This window comes from Drosophila biarmipes, chromosome X (assembly GCF_025231255.1).
Source record: "Drosophila biarmipes strain raj3 chromosome X, RU_DBia_V1.1, whole genome shotgun sequence".
NCBI lineage: Eukaryota > Metazoa > Arthropoda > Insecta > Diptera > Drosophilidae > Drosophila > Drosophila biarmipes.
Genome location: NC_066611.1, coordinates 6,583,649 through 6,593,980, shown reverse-complemented (window position 1 = coordinate 6,593,980; position 10,332 = coordinate 6,583,649). Strand labels below are relative to the sequence as shown.

The 10,332-nt window shown below is 38.1% G+C and overlaps 1 protein-coding gene across 1 annotated transcript in view; it reads right to left on the bottom strand.

Annotated features, from left to right (window-relative positions):
* Nucleotides 1-1,551: 1,551 nt before the first annotated feature.
* The window catches only part of LOC127011083 (uncharacterized), an 85,558-nt gene continuing 76,777 nt past the window's right edge, over nucleotides 1,552-10,332 (bottom strand). Inside the window, exons 3-5 of the mRNA XM_050888302.1 lie at nucleotides 6,528-7,105; nucleotides 2,722-3,528; nucleotides 1,552-1,625 (exon numbers count right to left, since the gene is read on the bottom strand). Coding sequence (XP_050744259.1) covers nucleotides 1,552-1,625; nucleotides 2,722-3,528; nucleotides 6,528-6,894 — 1,248 coding nt within the window. The 5' untranslated portion in view covers nucleotides 6,895-7,105. The remainder of the gene's footprint in view (nucleotides 1,626-2,721; nucleotides 3,529-6,527; nucleotides 7,106-10,332) is intronic.

The following is a 10,332-nucleotide window of genomic DNA, read 5'->3' as shown; positions in this document are numbered from 1 at the left end:
TCTTTAGTAGGAAAAAACATTTCATAATATTATATCATAATAAATTACCAAAAATATTTTTTAAAAATGTAGCAAAGGCATACAAACACTTGTTACTCTTCTTTTAGAAATACCCATAATCATAATCACAGTAAAAGGCACTTTTTCATTTCACATACTATATTATAAAATAATACCATAAATATTTAAAAAAAAATTTTAAAATATATCAGATGTATACAAATACTTTATTGTCTTTTCTTTGTAATATCCCTTTTTTATATTTTCAAATCTGCATTATTTGAGCTATTATTTCCCCTATTTCCGAGTGCATCTGCTGCCTTTGGTCTGCTCGGGCTTCGGGTAACATGAGCCTCAAAGGGAGCCGTAGTCCATCCGGAGATTAGAGGGCAAACGTTGACATTGTGGAGGTTCCTTCGGCACTGCCCTCCCCCCACATGGTTCTGTCTTCCCAAACTCCCCCGTTGAGCACTCCACTTCACCCACTTCACCCACTTTTGGCACCCCAAAAATTCCGCTTGATGGATTTAAGGCGGGTTTCGATGACAGGAACAGCACACAGGGGCAGTAATCCGGAGGAGAAGAGGGGACTGGAACCAGATTAAGCCCTTGAAGCGCCCAGAAAAACGTTTAGGTTACAGTCGGAGCACAAAGTGCTTGCTTGTGATTCATAATACCCATCACAGAGTGTGGGTCCACGAAAAAGATTTCTTAATAATATGGTAGTATCAGTAGATAATTTCTAGTTTTTCCCTGAGACAGGCCCTCTAATAAGGGTACTGATCTCTTTTTTGAATCAAAAAATCACCCACAAGATACACGGAAAAGGAGAATACCACGATGATTAGTTTGCAATTTTTCTCATCAGAAGTAATGATTGTTTTTGATTTTTATTAAAAACCTCAAAAATATTGATTATATTATTTTAACTTAAAAATTTTTAAATTTACAAAACTCCTAAAAAAAACTGATTATTTTTTCTGATTTTTAAAATTCTCCTAAAAAAATAATGGTTATTTTTGAGCAGTATTATGAAAACACAAATTTTAAAATACAAAAAAAAAATTTAATAATTGTTTTTGAGTTATATAATAAAACCGAAAATTATCAGTATTTCTAAGCGATAAAAAGCAAATGTAATAATTGTTTATATTTGTTATTTTTCTTTTATTAAAACGAACGATTATTTTTTGAGTTGTAAAATATAACTCATAATGATTAAGGTCGCAGATTATTTTTCATCTGTTTCAAATCACTTATTTTGTAAGGATTTCATGAAATACCTGTATTATATTTCTAAACATGATATCTGTAGTAGAACTCTTAATAGTTCAAGAAGTAGTAAAAATCTTTTAGCAGAACAGTTTAGAAATGTAAATAAACGCATTACAAGGTGATATATGATAATGATTATAAAAAGTATACATATTTATAATAATATCTTAATATATAAAGTTGGGTACATATTTAAAAAATATTTCCTAAATTCCCTATTAAGTGTCAAAGTTCCACTTAATTATTATAGTATTTTTAAAAATATCTTTTGGACACTTACCCATTTGAGTCGCCTGGCGATATGGGCTTAAGTTGCTGATCTGAACGGAGGTTATCGCTGATAATATAATCTGTAAGAAATAACAGGGAATAAACATAACGTAGTGCACCTTTGATATGGAGTATAGAAGCTTTCTCACATTGTCCCAAGCTTTTTGTCTCAACAGAAATGTAGAATCCCAGTGCAAACTCTGTTGAAGGGAAACATTTTCTCAAAAGGACGAAAAGCTTTTCTACCTCGAAAAACATCGCCAGTTTGCCGAAGTGGGACAGAAAGCTTGGGACTAAAAGCTTAGGGGATTTTATGCAATTTCCCTGCTTTTTATTTCCTATTTTAAAAAGTATTTTCCCTACTTTTGTTCTTTTACTCAAAAAAATAAAAATATTGGCTCCTTCAACTTTAACAAAGAAATAGCATAATTCTTTAAACAAAAAGCTTTAATACAAATATTTCTTAAATAATAAATTTGCTCTCCCATTTTTTTTTAATTTTAGAAGGCACTGTCTTATTGTGAAATTTCAGTTTTTGAACTATTTTATTAACAACAAATAAGAAAATAAAAAATATTAAGAAGGCATTTTCATGAGTTCCCTGACTTATGTAAGAAATATAAAAATACCCTACTATTTTAAAATAAATATTTTTATTATGATAATTAATTATAAATTAACCTTATGAATGAGACTAATAAAATCTAAGCCTAGGGGAGAAAAAATAAATATTCAAATGGTTTTCCCACAAAACAAAAACATAATAAATACATAAAACAGCAGGATTTTTATACAATATTTATTATTTAATTTAATATTTTTATAAAAGTGCCCCTTTAAATTTACAACCCAAAAATTAGAAAGACCACCTCCTCGATATTTTGCTATACATTCAGAAACATAATATTATTATTGTTTATTATGGAAACAAATAAAAAAATATGAGTATAAATTGTATTTACTTCAAAATTTACTACATTTTTAAGAAACCATAAAAATATCTAAATACTCCCTATAAAATTCTTAAAAATTAAAAAATCAGCGTGGAAACCAATTTTTACCCCATATTTTGACTGTTATAAAGGTTTATTCCTATAACTGATTTCTTTAATTGTTGATTTTCCTGATTGTTTGTATTAAATATTAAATGTTTGGAGCAAGGGCTTCCGAACTCACCCTTCTGCAGCTGGCTGGTGGGGATGAACTCCTCGTGCTTCTGGTCGCCCTTCTCCTCGTACTTCAGCTTGTAGTCGGAGTGCTTGCGAAGGGACATGAGCAGCGACTGGGTGCGCGGCGGGATCTCTGGGGGCGCGGGCTCCGGCGGCGGCTCCTCCGACTCCCCGCCGCTGCTGCAGTGGCCCACGTCCAGGGGGCCCAGGCCCAGGACGAACTCGTCGTCGCCGCTGTCCTCGGGCGGCAGCAGGTGCTGCTGCTTCGCGGCGGCCAACTGCTGCTGCTGCTGCTGCTGGGCCATCTGGAGCTGCTGGTGGCTCTGGGAGTCGCTGCTCGAGCTGGTCATGCCGCTGAGGCGGTTCAGGGTGTTCCTGGTGTTGCGGTGGCTCCGGTTGCTGGACGCCGCCGTCGAGGAGGAGGCCGAGGGCTTCAGGATGTTTTCCAGGCCGGCGGAGGCGGAAGCGGAGCCATCCTCGCCCGGGAACTTGGAGGAGCTGTTGTTCAGGAAGGGATTCGTGCTGCGCGGCGTGTTGGCAGTGGTCACCCCGTTCTGGACGCTGCTGGCGCCGCTGCTGCTGCTGTTGGGGAACAGGCCGAGATTGGCGTTCGACTGGTACTTGCCCGCCGAGACGGTGGCCACCTTCAGCGGCGACCCCGCCATGGTGGCGCGCTGCTGGTGCGGCTGCGCGTAGGTCACCTCGGGGACGGCGGTCGCGGGGGGCGGGGCATCGCCGGGGGAAGAGTCCCCCAAATGGCGGTCGCGCTGCCGCAGATACTCCGGCTCGCAGTCCGAGTTGTAGTGCTCCATGCCTGCAAAAAAGTAATAAATAGTAATAATAAATATATATATACTATATTTATATATAGGAGTGCCGCAAACAAAAAATATTGTGTGTGCCTAAAAGTATGCAGTGAATGTGTTAATAAACGAATTCTTTGTTTTTGTGGGCTTCAAATATATTGTTGCATAGTTTTAGACCCCGAAAATAACACCACCCCCGATAATGACATGTAAAAATAATTGAATAGCTATTTAAAGACCAGTTCGGAAGTAAAGAACTAAAAAATATTTTACCTTTAAATAAGTAATTAGAAAATAAGACCCTGCAAAAAACTGCTTCTTAAAATATGTATATAAGAAAATATATTTATTTAACCAACTACAAAGCCAATTAAAAAAATTGTTGTATTAATGAGTTTATATTTGATTAAATTTTGTAATTTAAAATGTTTTATAGGCAAGAGTAATATTTTAGGATGACCGAAGTCTTGGTACCATTTTTATATTAAGTTATTAAATTAAATTTTAAAGGCTCACTTATTTTTGTAAAATATAATAAAACATCTCAAATTAACTTTGAAAAAATCTACTAATAACAGAAATATTGTTTTAGAAGAACTGTTTGCGAACTGTTTATATATTGGTGGTCCGTGGTTTTATTAATATTACATAAAATATAATTTAAAAATACTCAAATAAATTCAACAATTACCCAAATTAAACCATTAAGAATTAAAAATCTGAATTTTAGATTGACTATTTTATTGGAATATTTAGAATTGAAGAATATTTAGCCCATCAGAAAACCAGAGGCCCTCTGGCACACAAACATGTTTGCTTGTGAGTGCCTATTTCATATATTTTATAAATATTTATTTTACAAACATTTAAGAAAGAGCAAATAGCCAGTGCGGTTTGGGTGAAAAATGTAATCTAGATAGCATTTCAATTGGTTGCTTCTCCTGCGCTTTTTTAGACAAATGAAATTCGATTGGAGGGCCTGGGCTGATAGAAGCAATAGTTCCATGTTGCGATCAAACATTTGAGGAGCTCTCTGCGGAGGCCAAACATTTACCATTTCCACGCCGCAGGACGCCGCTGCTGTTTGTTCGGCTGCGTGGCAGCTGGGAAATCTGGAAAAGCGGGGATAGGGACTGGAGGGGGGGGGGGCTGGCTTTTCAATTTTCCCCGCCGGCGTAACGGCCGGCAAACAATTTGCGAGGAATCGTCGCGCCCGTCCGAGCGTTATTAGGTTGTAAAAAATGAATCGTAAATTGCATTAAATATTAACAGACAATAAAACGGAGCGGAACAAATGCAGGCGGCCCGTAAAAGAGCGTTTGCCTCGGTAGTCGCAGCGATTTGCGTTTTATGCTGGGAAAGTGGGCGGCGAGAGTGGGTGCTGAAAGTGGGGGGGAAACTTCGTGGGGGGAGGATAATATCACGGAGGATGTGCCCATTGTATCGCCCATTAGGCCGCGCTGCCAACTTGATTGTAATTGAATTGCACACTGCTGACGTTCGCGGTGCTGCCACCGGAGTATTCTCAGGTACAGTGAAAACCGGCAGTTGAAAGACAGTGTTGTGATACCTCAATTATTTACTTTGTTTCTTTGTGAAAGTGTTACCTTAAATTTGGAGTCAAAAAAAATGCACTTTTGCACTTTTCTACTGATTAAAATATTCATTCAAACACCTTTGATTAAATTATTATTATTAAATATATAGCAAAGAAATAGAATTTTTAGTCAAATAACAAACAAACAAACAAACAAACAACAAACAAATATTTTGCTAATGGTATTTTTGTTTTTTTTTCCCGCTTTTTAAACAAATTGATAAATACTAAATTGAATTTGAAATTTATCATAATATTTTATAGACCACAATAAAGTCGAATTTAGTAATACTAAATTAATTTTAATTTTATCCTGATGACTATAATTTTAAAATAAATAAATAAAATTAAAATAAATAAATGTATAGAACAAAGCTTTTTTTAAAATATAATATAATAAATCAGTATAAAGTCTTATGTAGTAATTTGTATTTTATCTCAAAACATTAAGGACAATTTTTTTTATTAAAAATCAAAATGACAAATATTTTAGAAATATTTTACTAAATTTGACAAAATAACGAATTTCTTACAACATAAAATAAGACAACATATTTCTTACATAAAAACCTTTTTTAGTTAGGAAAAACAAAGATTTTTATCTCATATAATAGGATCCCCATTCAGGTATAGTTTTCCTAAATGCAGAGCCCACTGTGCCTCATCGGTTACATCGGGCGATTTACTGAATTCAATCAGGGAAATGTCAGGAGTGCCCACATCTCCCCATCCCCCAACTGTATCTCGGCATCTTGGCCAGCTCCCTTTCAATGGCCAGCAATTGGAATCGATTTGTGTGCTCGGGCTGGACCTAAGCCGGTCGGTTAGTTGGTCACTCGACATCCTCGACACAGTTGCGGCAGCTGAATAATTCAATTAAATAAAATAATGAATATTTACTAGCTTGACCGACTGGTAAATCGCATTTGCTTCCTAATATCAGTCCGAGGCAAGCCCTTCAGATTACACTGACCGAAAAACTTTTACTATTCTTAACAGAGAACATAAAAAAAAATGTTCATATATACTTGAAAATATAAATCAATTTGCACTTACATAAAAAAAACTAACTATATAATAAAAACAAAGTTTAAAATCCTTGTATAAAGTTAAATGTTTTCATATTTAAATTAATAAAGGCAAGCACATCAGAACATATTTAAATGAAGTCTTGGATTTGACATTGTTTTTTCATTATCAATGTAATTTTCTTAAATAAAATATAATAGTTAAATTCAATATTTTTACATTTTATTTAATAAAATCAAGCATATCAGTACATATTTAAATTAAGATTTTAAATTCAGTTTGCTTTTTTTTTGTATTATTAATTTAGCTTTTCCTCTTTTATCGTTAGGTGCAATGAAATGTAAATGGGGTTTCTCCCAGTGTATCCTCTTGGGTACTCACTTGCCAGTTGCTGACTCTGCAGCAGCAGCTGGGCGAGCAGCTGGGTGTCGAAGGCCGTCGCAGGTCCGGTGTTCTGGTACTCGTCCTCGCTGCTGCTCCCGTAGCCGTGACCCAAGCCGTGACCCATGCCGTGACCGAGTGCGGGGCTCAGCCCATGGCCATGGCCGTGATTGTGCCGGCCGTGACTGTGCCACTCGGCGGAGCGCTGGCGCCGCAGCTGCTCGCCGCCCCCGTTTCCGGATCCGGGGAGTCCTGGCAGTCCGGCGAGTCCCGCCAGTCCGCCGGAAGCGTAGTAATATTCGCTGCTGGCAGCGCTGCCGCTGCCCACGCGCTTACGGCCAATTGTGCCGGAGTGACTGCTGGACATGATGGCCAAGGAAGTCGAGGGGGAGCTCGGGGTGGCACTCGGGATGGCACTCTGGAAGATCGGTTCGGAGCGGCTCCAAACTAGGCAGGTGCGCTACTTGTCCAGTGGATGAGGACTGTGGCTACCGTCAACGCAGCATCGCTCCAGCTTCTGCTGGCCAACTGCCAGGCCATGTGGAGCCGGTCGCTTTAAGTGCTTAACCGAATTAACGCTGAAACGATAAAAACGACAAAGTGTCAGGTCAGAGGAGAAGATAAAGCCATAAATGCACGAAAATGAAAATAAATAGCAGCCGGCGCACCAGGGTATACTGAACGTATTTCCCCCGGTACTTTCACTTTGACTTCTGGACGTAAAGTGAACTTAATAGCAATTGCTGGGAGGCATCCCATTCCCATTTCCTATTGCCCAGAACCATTTACCAGGGACCAGTGTTGCCCGACATGGATTACAGCAAGTAGCCAGTGAGATATACAAAGTAGTGAGGGCTGTCAGAGAATCACTTCGCTTAGGTAAAGGGCATGCCTTGCAAATTAAAAACTATAATCATAAACAATTAATTGATTTGATTTTTTAAACAAGCCATTAGTGGTTTGAAATCAACTTAAAATGTAATTTGCTTGCCTAAAAGTATGTAGTGAATTATGGCTAGTCAGCATTTTAAGTCACTTCAGTCTTAAAACTTTTTTGTTGCCTACTTTTAGACTTAAGATAATACCAAAAAGCCATTTTATGTACAAAATATATATATTTTATTTTCTTTGTCCTTCACAAACACGTCCATCTCTTATCATAAATATTTGACTACATTCAAGCATAAACAAAGTGTCCGGAAGTTTGGCTATAAAACCGTCAAGTTGGCAACGCACTTGGCCAGCTTTCTGTTTATGGCTGCTTCCCTGGCTTAGACAGACAATTTGACTTTTGATTTTGATGAGTGAGCATTTGAATGCACTAAAACACAGGGGAAAAGGGCTGGCAGCTCAAGTGGGTCATTACTGGCAGCCTCCGCACGATGCGGGTTAAGGCTGCCTGCTCAATGGCCACGCAAACGATCAAAAGGACTCGACGCACAGAGGTTATCCTTGCAGAGGACCTAACCTTACTGAGGACTCAAGGACTGGGTGTGTTTATAGGCGTTCAGGAGGAGGACTCCGTCGAAGGACCTCCAAATAACGTGGTAAATATGATATTATATGATAAGTAAGGCATTTTACAATGTAAAAGTTTGTCATTTTTATTTATTATAAATTATTTTAAAAACATACATAACAAATATTTAAAAGAAATTGTTTTCTATGATATTCTAGTTATTTAAGATATAAAAGAAATGCTTTTACATATTTTTTTTTTTTACATTTCCAATGTTAAACCAACAATTTAGCAAATGAATTCCGATGTAAAGGTATAACATGTCTTGGCAAATAGTTCAACAAACGACACAAACAAGTGTGTAATATAAAACTCAAAGAAAAACTGCAGCCAAAGGACGAAAATGATTGCAAAGATGCCCAGAGTGCTACAATTTACTCACTTTATGCGAAAAACTAAGACCCATTTTTTGGCTATTTTGGCCGTAATTTTCCAGAAACTGGCAGAATGGAAAACTATGGGCAAACAGGAGATGCCCACTCCCCTTTGGAGTGTTGTAAAATGGTGTAACCGAGTGCCTGGCTTCTTGGGTAAACAGAACTTAATCGAATGCAACTGCATTTGCAGTCGAGTTCAAGTCAAGTCGCATTCGTATCGCCTGCTGTGACTCATGGAACTATTTTTCCACCTCTCCCGGGGAGCCCGCCCACACATTACCCAGCCCCTGCCCTGCCCCAGTGCACTTTTCTCCATCGGCAAATGCACAATTTGGCCTGCAAAATGCATATTTGTGGCATCCATTTGTATGGCTTTGTTGGTCCGTAGTCCGAACCGAAAGATAATCAAATACGCATTTCTCTTTCTCTGGCTGCCACTCTAGCGAGCTCCCTCTAATGAACGGGGCCAGAGTTGCCAACTTGACCTTATTCCCTTTTTAATAACGAGCATATTTTCAAGGGTTACAAAGCAGTCGCTTATTTGAATCTCGGTTTCGTGTAGACTAGAAGTACGTAAAATATCCCATTTCTAGGGGGAATGTTGACATAACGTGACGTTCTTCAACTTGGCCAGAGTTGCCAGCCTTGTTTTTTTTCGTGGCTTTTATCATAACCTTACAAAAATATATAAGATTTACTATTTTTTGTTAAGAAAAATAATTAGAATAAAGTATATATAATAGTATTAATTTTTAAATATATATTTAGCTAATTATTCCTTGGGAAGACTGAAAATTCAGGCCTAACTTATAAACATTAAACGGTTCTTTAGCTTGGCTAGAGTTACCAACTGTAATTTTTCGGTATGTTGACATATTTGAAAAATATATATATATTTTACCAGATCTGCTTAAAAAGCTAAATCAGGACCTTTTAAAATTCTAAGAAAGTAACAAAATAAAAGCTTTTCATAGCCGAAAATAATGTTTAAACTTCCACGACTACTTGATATATATTTTACCCATTTGTAAACCCTAATATGGCTTTTAATCCTGGCACTTCTTGGCGCTCAACACTGCTGATGGCTAGGCCCAAATGGAAAAACTGCTCAGCATCAATTGCAATTTTAAAGTGAGGCCTGCATCGGCTGCAACGAAACTTTGCTAACGAATTAAGAGCAAAATATTATATGCCTGGCAAAATGTTGCATAAGGAGGAAGGGGCTGTGGTTCGGTTCCAGGAAAAAAAAAATGAAATGGGGGCGTGGGTGTGGCGGGGGGCACGCAATTATTTTGCATGCTCCATTTTAACAATTTGGAGAAAGAAATGTGAGCCAGTGAAATGCGAAAATGAATGAATGAATGGGCGACTGAATGCTAGCTCCATCCCGCCTCCACTTGGCGGCGGAAAGTGGGGCATTAAAGCCTAGAATCCGACATTTTCATATGCATGCTTAAGTACGTCGAGTGCCAGTGCCAGAACAACAAAAACACCAGCAGCCCAAGCAGCAGCAGCAGCAGCGACAACAAAATGCCACAAGGAGCCAAGAAAATATTGAGTTAACCCGAGCAGTGCTGCCCTAAAAGTATGCAATGAAATGTTATTTTCCTCATTTCCACAAAAACTTTCGCGCCCGCCCATCTTAGCCCCCTGAAAAGCCGCCCGTCTTTAACTTTAACCCCCTTTCGGGAAACTTCACCGCGATGCAGCTGCTGTTTGAGATGGTTTCCTCCGGTCCGCTCTTAAATTAATAGCGGCCCAGGAAGTTCGCTCAGGCAGTGACTTCAAAGAGATAATAATTGTGCTTGCAGTGGTAGAGTACGTATAAATTTTGTTCTTAAAACTTTAAAAAAATTTAAAATCTTATTCACATTGAAGAATCATAAGCAATTCGTAAGCTACGGAAATC